This window comes from Gopherus evgoodei, chromosome 2, assembly GCF_007399415.2.
Source record: "Gopherus evgoodei ecotype Sinaloan lineage chromosome 2, rGopEvg1_v1.p, whole genome shotgun sequence".
NCBI classification, from domain to species: Eukaryota; Metazoa; Chordata; order Testudines; family Testudinidae; genus Gopherus; species Gopherus evgoodei.
The window spans coordinates 297,022,503-297,035,861 of NC_044323.1; the positions used below are offsets into that span (position 1 = coordinate 297,022,503).

General features: G+C 58.2%; 1 protein-coding gene across 1 annotated transcript; it reads left to right on the forward strand.

Moving 5' to 3' along the window:
• Positions 1-5,329: 5,329 nt before the first annotated feature.
• On the forward strand, positions 5,330-12,893 carry LOC115645089 (testis-specific serine/threonine-protein kinase 5-like). Its single transcript, XM_030549491.1, has 8 exons — positions 5,330-5,533; positions 6,590-6,697; positions 7,458-7,660; positions 8,511-8,566; positions 10,717-10,849; positions 11,300-11,415; positions 11,832-12,011; positions 12,436-12,893. Exons 1-8 carry the CDS (start codon positions 5,330-5,332, stop codon positions 12,891-12,893), a joined length of 1,458 nt encoding a protein of 485 aa, XP_030405351.1.
• The last annotated feature ends 466 nt before the right edge of the window (positions 12,894-13,359 follow it).

Here is a 13,359-nt window from a genome sequence, read left to right on the forward strand (position 1 = left end):
TGGAGGGAGCCCAATGGGAAAGGTGGATGTTGTTTGGTGTGGATTAATTTGCCATTCCTAATAAATGAGAGAGTCTGAAGAAAAAGTATCTCCTCTGTAAAAAGTATAGTCAGCTCTTCCTGGCTAGTCCTTCACAACCACAGAGCTCTTTGCCAACAAGTAAACTGACAAGTAACCCTCCTAGCATAGCCCCGAAGCGGCAGGTCAGTACGTGTCATCGGCCCCCTTACACAGAGCAGCAAACTGAGGCATAGAGAGGGGAAATGACTTGCCCGAGCCTAGAGCCAGAACTAGAGCTCAGGCGCTGGTGGGTCCTGGAGCTGGGTTCTGCCCCTTAGGCCAGGCCACAATCTCTGACAGCTGCACCATTTTCTACAGTAACAGCCCAGCACACTGCGGTGTTCTGACTGCAGGAGTCTGGCCCATCACAGGGATGTATTGTAGCAGCTTTAATCAGGGTCAAGTGGGGAATATTAAAGAGCAAGTCTCCTCTTCAAAGAGCAGTGTTTGTTCATTTGTCATCGTGATGTTTGCTTGCGAGCGAGCTCTGCAAAGCATGGTGGTGACTGGGAGGTCAGAAAGTCCTGCTCCGAAGGGCACTGAGCCATGGGAGCCACTCAGCCCTCAGAGAAGGACGTGGGAGGTTGGGTCGCTGGTTCAGGAAAAAAACACGTCCTTTTGAGGGAGGCTGACCTTGTGGTTAAGCCACAGGACTGGGAGTCAGGAGACCTGAGTTCCCAGCTTCCCCGATTCACTACATGACCTCGAGCCAATCTCTTTCCTCTCTGCAGCTGTGGAACCGTGGCCTCCCACACAGGGAACTAGGACCCTGCCCTGGTTAACATTAGTGAGGCAGGTTGAGCTCCATAGATGGCAAGTGCTGTGGTAGGGCAAAGGGTTATTCTGGTGTAATGAGATCATCACCCCATACATTAATAAATAAACTGGTGTGACTGTGTCTCCGGCACAGGGCCGGCTCCAGGCCCCAGCGCATGCTTGGGGCGGCATGCCGCGGGGGGCACTCTGCCGGTTGCTGGGAGGTCCACCGAAGCCGCGGGACCGGCGAGCGGCAGAGCGCTCCCCGGGGCGTGCCACTGTGCTTGGGGCGGCAAAATGGCTGGAGCCAGCCCTGCTCCAGGCGGCATCTGGCTTTCCACCTGAAAGCCTCTGCCCCATACCATGGCTGCAGCTTTCCCAGCAGTCCACAGCCTGGAGCCCTAAGGGTCCAGTGATGCAGGCTGGCCTGGCTGTTTGAGGCAGTGCCCCGAATTGCCCGGTGAAGCCATTCTCCCCTCCATCCAGTCCAGTTGCATGAAGGGGGAATCTTCTCCCAGATCCAGTCCTGTTTCTGGAGAAGGGAAATTAGGCTGGTCCCCGAGTCACAGCGCCAGTGCAGCTCTGCAGGTGCCCTCAGAGCACAGGGCACCAGGCAGTTGTCTGGGCCTAGGGCTGGCCCTGGCACAACACCACAAAGTTGTTGTGCCACACAGTTGTGCCCATTAGTAGCCGAGGCTGATAGCACCAGAAGTGCAAAGCTCCACATCGATCCAAAGCCTGTCTCGCAAGCCACCTGTGTTAGAGGGTTAGGATGGAGAAGGAAGCAGTTTCCAGTATCCAGGAGAATCTAAACCCATTTAGGAGAACTATAATTTCTTTATCCAATAGCAAGTTCTCCCTCGAGCTGCTGGCCCCAAATCTCTTCTCCTTCCCTACCACTGCCCTGTCAACCCAATGTAAATTAAACTTCCCACTTCCTTCCCACTCTACATCAGCATGTTACCTTACCGCCACCCAGCCTGACTCTCCCCTCGCCGGTCTCACTGAGTCGCACGTCAGGGGTGGTGTATAGGTCACTCTAACCCAGCTACCGGCCAAGATGGATTTTCTGTGTCTCAGGGCTTGGGTGCCCAACTCGAGGCCTGGTTTTATACAGCCCTGAGCATCCACTCTCTGAAAATCAAACCCTTTTAAGGAGTCTCAATTTGGACCCTCCAAGTCACTTTAAAATGTTGGCCATCACATGTGGTGTCCACCCAGATTCTACCCACCAGAGCACATGCAGCCCCTCGCTGAGATGCTCGTGACACTCACTGTCCGCTGCACAGCAGCCAGCTGCAAAACCTCTTCCCTGCGAGCATGCTCCCTGACTGTGAAAGAAAGGGGGAGACAGCACCAGCGCCTCCTGTGAGCATCCAGAGGGACAAGCGCCTGAACGCAACACGTTGTGCATTACCAGTGTTCTCCATCCTGACTGGGATACTACTGGTTAGTAACCTGCACATTACCTGTAACGCTGTGTTCTGGTTTCCCCATCACTGACTCTTGGTGAACTTTGTTATCCCAACTAAATCAATTCCCATTGACCGCTTCCTGGCCAAGCCTGCAGCATAGAGAACAGCAACTTGGCTTGGCTGTATATTGGGACAGAGGACGGAGGTAAGGGACAGCTCTAACTCACCACACAGCTGCAAGGAGATGCTCCTTCACTAGCTCCCATTTCTTGCCATCAGTTTGTTTGGGTCTTGAGCAGCTCCTGAGCGGGAGGATGGGAGGAAGAAGAGAGAAATCCCAACGGCATTTGTATCCTGCCTGGTCCAGCACTGCAGGAACGACAAGGCTGGGAAATACTGCAATAAAACTGAGAGTCTGGGGGGATGCACAGAAGCCTCCTTACAAATAGGGGAGAGAAATGCGTCTGTGCCACCTGCTGGAGAAACCCAGATAGCCTTCCCCTCACTGCACAGAGGAGACGTCCCCTTCTCCCTGAGCGGTGGAGCAGCCGTCTCCCCACGGGTAGGCTCCTGGACCCACACTGGAGATGGAGGAACCCTATTGTGTTCTTGTCTGTCCCCACTGTCGGGAGGTTAACGGACGCTTGCTTCTGAGAAGGGCAAAGATCCACGTCCTCTGCAAGGCCTCAGAACCCAAGGTGACCCCACGGAGAAGATGATAGCTGGTATTATCGTGAATAACCAGGCTCTGTATTCCCATAGCACCTAGGAGATCCAGGGATGGACAAATACAGAACAAAAGGACAGTCCCTGCCCCAAAGAGCTTAAATGGAAGGATAAGACAAGAGACAACGGCTGGGTACAGAGTGACCCAGGGGGAGCACGAGGAAACACTGAACCAATGTTGGTCAGCCTGGCAGGCAGTGGCTGAGCACACCAGCAGCCGAGCCACCCTCCAGCTTCCTGTAAGCTCCATGGCAAAGGGGAGTTTTCGGGGGGTGGGAGTTGAAGTAAGATAATGAGGTACTTTAGCGGCTGTTGACGGGGCACTCCTCCCAAGTGTGAAGGGCAGCACAGGAGAAAGCACAAAGGTGCTTGTCTGAAAATGTAACAAGGGCGATGGAGGCTGGATGAGCTGAGTAAAACCTTGTTGGGGTTGAGTTAAAACCTCATTCAAACGGATGTGTGAATGTGCCCTTCATTTCAAATACCTGGGAGAGGGGGCTAAGGGGCCACACCTAACACAGGCCTTTTTGAGTCTGTCCAGAAACTGGCACCATGCGGGCAGGGGAGTCCAGTGGGTAGTGTGACATGGGGTGCTGGAATGGGGGGGCCAGGAGGCCATGGTCCCATCACTTTTTAAAGGCCATAAGGACAAGCAATGGAGGGCAGAGAGATGTAAGAGGGGGCAAGGTCTTGGAGGAAGGGGCGGCATGGGGGGTGGAGCCAAGGTTCGGGCACCGGTGGCCCCCATACTTTTAGGGCGCTTCCATCACACCTGATTGTGACCAGGTGCGTGTGTGACTGAAGACACAGAAACGGAGACCAGGCAAGAACAGAGGGAGAGGCAGAAAGCAAGAACGCTGAGCAGCAGCCTGTGGGCACAGCGTGACTTGGGCAAAAGCTGGCGAGAGAGCCTAGGAACGGCTTCTCTTGTTCTGGCTTCCTCCTGCACTCAGGGGAGTGGGGCTTTGCGTAGTCCTGGTTAAGAAACAAGACTGCATTGAAGAAAATACCAGACTGCACCAATTTCTACTTCCAACTGGAACATCCTGGCCCGGGGCCCTGAACGTCGACGAGACACTCAGGTTGAAAAAGAGCCGAAATAAACAGATCTGTTTCCTTCTCCCAGGTCTCCAAGTGTTTCTTGCCTTTTTGTTTGTCTTCCAGATTTCAAAGTGCCTTGGGGAGCCACCGTGTTGATATTTGTGCAACAGGAAATCCTCAGTTCCCTCCCGCATGTTTCCACAGGCTACTTGGGGATAAATCCCTGACGCTTGCTCCCAAGTTATTTCAGAACTAGCCCTTGGATGGCCAGTGTAGCCAGTTAGTTCATTTGCTCATCCAGTCCCATTGTGTTATTTGGGGTTATGGTCAACTCCTATGCGACAGGCTGATAGGCCACAGGAGCAAAGCATTTAAGGTTTCTCCATGGCGTGGAAGCCCGGAGCTCTCCACCTCCTGGTGACTGGTGGAAATCCAGCCCAGGCACTTCGCAAACGAATTAATTCTCACAGCCCTGTGATGCAGGCTAAGTGCAGATGGGGAATTTGAGGCAGAAATGGAGGCAGGGACTTGCCCAAGGCCGCAGATCAAGTCTAGAAGAGACCCGGAAATAGAAGTAACAAACTCTACTAGTTGTCCTTTGGCCAGCTAAGGGGTACCCTGGGTCCTAGCCCTGTGCTCCTTCCATATGCTTCTCACTGAGTGATGGATGGTTTAAGCATCAGGTTTGCCTTAAACTCCCTGGTCACAGGTACATTCAGTTCCATGCGCATTCCTGTGTGAACTCCCTGAGGTGAGGGCTTTATGTCGTTATTAGAAATCCCTTGCGATTCATTCTGCAGTTCTTGGCCAAAGTATCCCTTCCCCTCCCCTGCTGTGCCAATCCCCCACCTGGCTGCAGTGCTCCAGCGCAGAGGTCGCTGCATTTCTGTGCGGGAGGGATTCCTGTCCATCTCCAGACCCCCTCCCCAGGAGTGACGATTGCTCTAGAAGGGACATGGTGCTCTGGAGCCAGGGCAGCGTTCTAAACCAGCTTGTTACACTTCAGTTCTAGAATGCTGCCTCTAGAACACTCATCCTTCTCCCATCTCTGTGGACACTTCTCCATCCCGTGGCCTTGCCCTACGCCACTGAGCCCTCGGGGGCCAAACTGAAAGATGGGAAGGGCAACGTGCTAGGAGACCCCAGTGCTTTGCGTTTCTCCTTTGTCCTTCACCCTCCTGGGGAGCTAATGGTCATATTTGGATTCTGGTCCCTGTGGCGTTCCCTCCAGCCCCAGTGCAATCACCGTCCCCACGCCCGCCCCAGCAGGATCACTCTGCTGCCCTTTCTTTCGCGAGCCTGGGTGGAGCCAACAATGCCCATTGGGCGCCATGAAAAGCTGCGCTAAGCGAGAGGCGGACAAGAAGACTTTCATGGAACAGGTGCGTGAGAGCAAGGAGAATGGCTACCTCCTCTCCTCCAGGAAGATTGGCTCTGGGGCCTTCTCCAAAGTCTACCTGGGCTACGCCACCCAAGAGAAGCTAAGACAGAACTACAAGCTGGCCTCAGACCTTCGGAGCAAGCGGCACTCCATGGTGAGGACTGCAGGACCTGGGGGCACAAGGCTGGGAAAGCCGAAGGGGAAATGCCAGGGAACCAGCAGGAAAAGGAGCTAAGTCGCTGAGCATACAATACCCTTGGGGCTCTGCAGGATAAGGCACCACTCCAGGCCTGCTGTCAGCTCAGCGGTGCAGCGAGTTTGGGGGCACTGATCCATGAGATGAGACCAGCTAGTCTGCTCAGGAGAAGCCTGGGTCCTGGAGCGCAAGGGGGTGCTGTGCTCCTGGAGGGTGGGATATTGGCAGAGCCATGCAGGGGGCGAGCCCCTGGAAAACCTGGGGTATCACTTACACGCCAAGCCGGGCAGGTGACGGGTGGCAGGTGTCTAGGTAGTTCCATCTGTTTCTTAGGCTCAAAGAAGCCGAAGGGAGTCTGGTGCCTGGAACGGCAGCTGGGAGACTGAGTCCCCTGGATGCCCTGGGCAAATCCCAGCCCCAAATATTAGCTCTCTGAGCTGGGCCGAGTCCCACTTCCTGTTCCAAGCCCTGTCACTCGCTGCACCGGCCATGCTGGTGGGGCTGGTGTTGGCAAGCCTCATGCTTCCTGGTCAGGATTTTACCCCGGATGGGTTGTTCTCTTTCTGTGCAGAACGTTGCCAGTGGGATTGTACTCATGGTGGGGTTCGCTGTTGTCCTCCGGCCACATCTCTGGCTGTGGTTGTGTCCTGAATTCTCCCATTCATTTGCTCAGATTCAGAGGACACACAGACACTCATTCCCAAGTAATGTGCCAAAGAGACACCCAGACAGCTCCGTCCCCCCCTTCACTTGGGTTTCCCAGACTCGCCTGCCGCTGCTGGCTCAGACAGAAGATATTTCACTCCACGTGGTGCCGTACATCTGGTCACCCCCACCAGTCCTTTCCCCACCTGGCCTCCCTCCAGCCTGCCCCTCTGCTGCGCCCGTTAGGCATGCCTGCACAGCCGCTGGACCGGCCAGGTGGAGTCACTCTCTCTTCAAGGGCCAGGGGGGCTCAGGGTCGGCTTTCCATTCTCCTGCGTGCAACTCAGCAGCTGCCCTCTCCTCTCCCAGGTGGCCATAAAGATCATATCCACAGCCAAAGCCCCCTTGGAATATTCCAGAAAATTCCTCCCAAGAGAAATCTACTCCCTTAATGCAACCTACAAGCACATCAATGTGGTGAGTCCCAGCTGCTTCCCCCTTCCCCACCCCCGCTATCTCGGCCTTTTCTTGTGCCTACCAGAGGGCACCAAACTGCACCGGGCAAAGGCCATGTGCCAGAGACGCTAATCGGCCTTCCTGGGGGGGGGGCAGCCTGCGGCAATTCTCAGTTTCAAGTGGGCAAAGGCCAGTCCAGGCGAGGGGGTTTAGACACACAGCCCCTAGTGGAATTAATTGTGGAGTTGTGTCTCCTAACCCTATCATAACCTAGTCCCACCAGGTGTAAGAGACATTAACCCTTAGCTATCTGTTTATGACAAACCCCCTGTCAGGCTTGGAAATCTCAGCCTAGGGGCTCAGCCACTGTGTCTCTTCTTCCCCCGGCTCCTCTCAGGCTCTGGGGCCTCCCTTAAAGCACAAACCAGGCGATGCATCCTCCATGGGTAGCCTGGGGCCTCACTTCTTGCAGCTCCTTGCAGGAGACCTCGGTCTGGTTCCCAGGCCTGGGCTGTCACTAACTAAGCCTGCCTGGCTGTCTAGGAGCCAGGGCTCTACACTGCCCTGCTAGAGCCCCCGGTGCTATTCCCCGACCCAGCCTCCTGGGCTGACAGCACCCTCCGGACGGGACTGGATTGTCTGGCCTCCAGGGAATCCTGTCACGTTGCCCTGGGGGCATTGGTGGGGCAGCTCCCGAGCCCTGGAGAGATGCTGCCCCATGCTGCTGCAGGGGCTCTGTCCAGGAACAGGCGCGTCTCTCACGGCCCTGTCGCCTCAGCAGATCCAGCTCTACGAGATGTACAGGAACAACAGGCGCACCTACCTCGTGCTGGAGCTGGCCTCCCGCGGCGACCTGCTGGAGCACATCAACGCCACCTCTGACCGCAGGGAGTGCCCCGGGCTGGAGGAGGAGGAGGCCCGAAGGCTGTTCCGGCAGATCGTCAGTGCTGTGGCACACTGCCACAACGTGGGCATCGTGCACAGGTGGGAGGGGCTGCTGGAGCCCAAGCCCCCGGGGGCCCTGCCAAAGGCTGCGGTGGCAGCTTGACTGGAAGGTGCCTGGAGTTCATCACCTCCTGCCTGCATCTGGAGAACCCAGGAGTCCCAGTGCTCATCCCCTTGCTCTGGCCTCTGGAGCATGGGGCCTCCCCATAGAGTTCACGTCCTGTCTCATATAGCTGGGGTGCTGAGGGGGCTGCAGAGCTCCATCCGGCTGGTGCTCCAGAGTCTAGGGCAGGCTGGCTCCTTAGCCCCTGCCTCGTCCTGCTCAGCATTACTGTCCCAAGGGCTGGGGACGCTCCAGCACAAACATCATTAAAACCCCCTGAGACTGTAAACGTTGCTGCGCAGGGCCCCTGGCCAGCTCATGACCCCACCAGGTCCCTGCCTGCCCCCTCCCTGGGGAACCTCAGCAGGTGTGAAGCTACCATAGTCGCTTTCACACCGTATGCCCCCTCCCAGCATGGGGGGGCCCATTGGGAGTGGGGGGCCAGACCAGGCGCAAGAGGGAGCAGGCCTGGAGCACACAGCGCTTCATAGGGTGAAGCAGCCACTCTGGGACCACTCCAGGCAGCGTAACTTAGTTCAGCCCTTAGGCTGCTCTAAGTTATTGCTAGGGCCATTTAATCCCCCAATGGCCCCAGGATCAGGGCTGATAAGAGTCACCTTCCTGCCCACCTCAGCTGTGCACACTTAGCGTGGCTGGGTACCTGACCCCAGCAGGCTATTGGTGGGGATATACCTTGCATGCTTACCGGGGCAGGGCCAAGCCTATGTGGGACAGGGGATCTCACCAGCCAGTGACGTCGGTGCTCCTGCTTTGTGTTCCCTGCAGAGACCTGAAATGTGAGAATATCCTGCTGGATGAGCGAGGCTTCATTAAGCTGACAGGTGAGCGCTGCCCATTTTGAGGGGCAGGAATTGTTTCCCTTCTTCCAGCCCTGGCTAGGCGTCCCTGAGTTGCTCAGCGCTCCGTGCTGGGGGGCTCAGCCTGGGCGCTCGGCGCAGAAGGAAGAGGAGCCATTGCATTTAGGTTACTTTTTACTGAGGTGACTTTGCTTGTGACGCCGGGCGGAGCCCAGCTCCAAACGGGAAGCCAGCTTCCATTCAGCACCTACCTGCCGAGGTTTCACCAGGGAAACAGCCACGTTCTCTTGCTCCCTCATTTCAGTTTGTCTCCTTTGTGCATTTGCCAGCTCTCGGTGCAGAGCCAGCATCACTCTTCGTGGGTGTGAGCCGCTCTCCCACCACAACAGGGAGACACAGACGTGGAAGAACTAGGACCTTGTTGCAAAGCCACAGAAATCAGCTGGGGACTGCAGGGAACCTCAAACTGCTTTGAACTCAGGGTCTTAACTGATTCGATTTCAGGTTTCACAGACAAAATGGCCCCTACAGAGCTAGCCTTGTGTAACACTGGCCAGAGACCCTCCCCCAGTGATCTCTGCATCCAGCCCATAGTTTCTGCGGGAGCTAGAGCAATCTCCCAAGTCATAATCTAGACCCCAAGTAATGTTCCCCACAAAGATCCAGCAGTCGATATCATCCCAGTGCTCCTCATTTCTAGTCTGAATGTCTCGCTTCATCTTCTAGCCATTAAACTGGGTCCTACCTCTGCCTGCGAGATTAAAGAGAGGTCTGCTCTAGAAATCGCTTCCCCTCGTAGGAACCCACGGCTGTGCTCGTCACCTGCTAACCTTCTCGAGGAAGTACTCAGTAGACCGAGCTCCTTCACGCTCTCTCACTCAGGCCGGTTTTCCAGCCCTCGACTCATCCTTGTAGCTTTCCTCTGAGCCCTTCCCAGTTTGTCAAAGTCTGCTGTACGCAGAGGTAACACCCCTCCTTGCTCCCAGTCCTTCTCCTGCTCAGCCACCCGGGGACCACGTTCCCACTCTCAGGGACAGTGTTGCTCACGTTCAGTTGGTTCTCAACCATGATCCCTGAGTCCTGATCACTGTCGCTGCTTCCAGGACACAGCCCCATCCCGCAAGTGTGACCCACATTCTATGTTCCTAGGTGGGCGACCTGCCATTTGGGGGTGTGAAACACAAGTTGTTCAGTGACCATTGACAGCATCCCTTTAATGCTTATTTCACGGTCACATGGCCCAGCAGCCCCCACCCAAGTAGCCCCCAGCTTGAGTACCCCGCTGAGCTCTGGGGGTACACTGCCCGGCTTGTCTGGGAACTGGTTCTACCCACCTTAGTGCAGGGTCAGCCGGGGCAGCACTTGGGAAGGGAAGCTGTCACATCGTGAATTCTGCATTTTGCTCTAGGGGCGTGCGGCTCCAGATCTTGTTTCTTTGGCAGGGAGGTCAAGTCTAGGTCCACCTCTGGGGAACGGTCTGTTTCCTACACTCATGTGCCTCCCTCCTCCTCCCAGCTGACAGTTTCATGGCTCCACTGGACTGTAAAGTCATGGTCTCCCACAAGGGGAGTCCAGGCTCCAGGCCCAGTCAGCTCCTGGCCTCCCCTCCGAGACCACCACTGAAGGTGGAGGCTGGCACCAGCGGCTACGAACGGGACTGAACTCATTTCACTGGACCATTGAGCAGCCGTCAGAGAGCAGGGCCTTTTCCTCACTGCCAGTCTGGGCTGGGTTCCAACCAGTCACCAAAGAAGTGAAAGGCTCTGGCGCCCAGGACTAATCCCTCGAGGCACCTGCTCCTCTGAGTCCAGCTTTACTGGGTGCCTCTGAAATCAATGCAAGTTAGGTGCCTAAATACCTTTGAGGGTCTGGGCCCAAGAGAGGGGGGTAGGCCTGTTGTCCTTCAACTGGATTCAAATCAGCCATTAGGTCATTGCAGAATCTGAGTTTGGGGGCCTGTCTCCCAGAGCACCAAGCCTGGACAGCTCAGGCTGGAGGCGTGGCGTGGGCAAAGCTGTGTGAGAGCCCTGAACTGGGGGGCCAGACTGCTGATTTGGTCAGTTGGCGGTGGGTGGGAGAGAGAAAGGCCACATGCCCCTCAGCTCCCATTGCTATGGAGGCCAGGCCTTGGAGCACTGAGCAGGTATCTCACGGGGGGGGTCGTTGCATTACAGATTTTGGGTTTGCCAACCGCTACTCCTTGAAGAATTCCCTGATGAGCACGTTCTGCGGCTCTGTGGCCTACACGGCCCCCGAAATCCTCATGAGCAAGAAGTACAACGGCGAGCTGGCTGACTTGTGGAGCCTGTGAGTGCCACATCTCCTGCGGGGAGGGACATGGCCTGCGGGAAGCAGGATCTCCCGGAGCAGGGAGAGGAGTTGGTCACTTCTTGGGCACTGCGAATACCATGGAGGGGCTGGCTGCATTGTGGGGCCCATTAGCACTGTGTAGTGGGGGTCGAGCAGGCTGCCCGCAGGTGGGTGAGAGCGCCAGGGCTTCCCGGATGGCCAATACCCTGGGGTTTGAACAGGGTGCTCCAGAACGAACAGTGGGAGCTGCTGTAACGCTCCGTAGCTGCTGTCCTCTGCAGATGAGCCCAGACAGGGGCCCATGCCATGCTCACCACTATGCTACGGGGCAGGCTGCCCCATGAGTACCAGGTGCTGGGAGCGGCCATGGGCCATGCAGCCCATGCCCTGTCTCTGGGGAGGCTGGGCCTGGTGCCAATCCCTCTGACCCCCGGACTCCTCCCGCAGCGGTGTGATCCTATACGCCATGGTGACCGGGAAGCTGCCATTCAAAGAGCGCCAGCCTCACAAGATGATCCAAATGATAAAACATGGCCTCTCCTTCCGGCAGCCCATCTCCCCAGGTAACCCCCACACCCTGCACTGCCCATGGAGAGCTGCAAGCCCTGCTGCCCCTGAGCAGTGTCCCCGATCAGCCAGGCAGGGTCGGGGCCACCCTGGGGCAGGAGGGGAAGCGAAGTGTCAGGCTTTGAGAATCAGCCGGAGCTGCAGCAGGGAATGGGCTGGCTCCCCCTTTGCCCCATGGCTCCTGCTTTGCGCTGAGGAATGAGGGCTGCCCCCCACAAGCCCTGCCCCAGGCCGACTCCAGCCCCTTCTCACACCAAACACGGGCCTGGGCAGCAGGGAGGGGAAAGCCAGGCAGCGGCACCAGTGACCCTGCCCCACTCTGGGAGCCAGGCGGGAGGATGGCAGGTCAGCCACCCTGCCAATGTGTGGGGCAGGCCTGGCCGTCAGGCTCCAGCCCCTCTCTTTGTGCCAGAGTGCCAGAACCTGATCCAAGGCCTGCTGCAGCTGAAGCCTGGGGCCCGGCTGGGCTTGCAGCAGGTGGCCACGCACTGCTGGATGCTGCCCGCCACCTCGGCCATCTTCCACCAGGCGCTGAAGGCCACGGGCAGGCCCCCGGAGCTCAGCCCAGCCCTGGAGAAGCCGTCCGCCCAAGGTAGGTGCACGACATGCCCCCAGGTGTGCCTTCAGTGGGCAGCCCCACAGCTGGGGGGCACGGGTGGGGAGTGCTGGGCTGAGCAGAGCAGGGAGCAGCCTCGCCAGTGCCAGGCCTGGCTCCATGACGAGCCAAGGAGCCCCAGGCCTTGGGGGCTCAGCTCCCCCGTCCAGGAGCCAGCAGCACCCCGGCCCCACATCTGAACTGAGCACTGCTACCCAGCAGTGTCCCTGCCCCAAAGAAAAGAGCCACCCCCCCGAACAGCTCCTCAGCTAGCAGCACCAGGAGTATCCCATAGGACATAGCCCCACGCTGGGGGAATGTGACACCGACCCTCACCCTCCCCTGGGCACCCCGCAGGACCTCGCCCGGCAGCCCGGGGAACGCGACACCGGCCCCTCTATCCCTGCTGCTTCCTTTGCAGGCGAGAGTGGAGGCTCCATCTCTTTGCTGCCAGATCTGGAGAGCTCGGCCAAGCCTCCTGAGGGAGCCGCCAAGGGAACCAAAGCCCCTGCAGGCCCTCGCGCCTCCCCTGCACAGGACGCCTTCCTCGGCCGAGCCGAAATGGAAGCCAAGGCCCCTGAGCTGATCTCTGCTGGCTGCCTCCTTCAGCTGCCATCACCGTGCCAGGCTGAGCGTCCCCACCGATTCTCCCTGTACCGGCCCTGCCTCCTCTCCGGCCTCCGGCCCTTCCACCACCTCCCCAACTTCCGCAAGCCCGGCTCGGCCACCTCGGCCAGCGCCTACATGGCCAGCCAGCGGCTGGGCCAGAAGAGCCCCGCTGTGGCTGCAGCACTGGGCAGCAGCTCCTCCAAGCCAGTCATCTCCCTCCACTCCATGTCCATGATCCGGAAGCCCCCGCCGGAGCCCATCACAAACTAGAGGAGCCTCGCCCAGGGCCAGGCTGGAGACGCCCCTGCTTGGCCCTACCCTGACAGAAACAAACCCCGTACGGATGGATGCAGCCCGCACTATTAAATGTTATTCAGTCGAGGGCTCTCAGCTGTCCCCCACCGGCCTCCCTCTAGGCCCCATGCCCCCCAGGGTTTCTCAGACCCGTTTCCCACGGGCCCGACTCCTCGTTCCCCTCTGTGCCCCCGCCTCTCCCACGGGCCCAACCCTCCTTCCCCTCCGTGCCCCCCCGCCACTCCCACGGGCCCGACTCCTCCTACCCCTCCGTGCCCCCCCGCCTCTCCTATGGGTCCGACCCTCCTCCTCCTCTGCGCCCCCGCCTCTCCCACGGGCCCGACTTCTCCTTCCCCTCCGCGCCCCCCCCGCCTCTCCCACGGGCCCGACTCCTCCTTCCCCTCCGTTCCCCCTCGCCTGTCCCAGGGGCCCGACTCCTCGT

Excerpts from the sequence above, each read along its gene's own strand:
- LOC115645089 (XM_030549491.1), top strand. The coding sequence starts at position 5,330 with ATGAAAAGCTGCGCTAAGCGAGAGGCGGACAAGAAGACTTTCATGGAA. Across the intron at positions 5,534-6,589 it reads GGAGCAAGCGGCACTCCATG|GTGGCCATAAAGATCATATC; the intron begins GTGAGGACTGCA and ends CTCCTCTCCCAG. Across the intron at positions 7,661-8,510 it reads AACGTGGGCATCGTGCACAG|AGACCTGAAATGTGAGAATA; the intron begins GTGGGAGGGGCT and ends TGTTCCCTGCAG.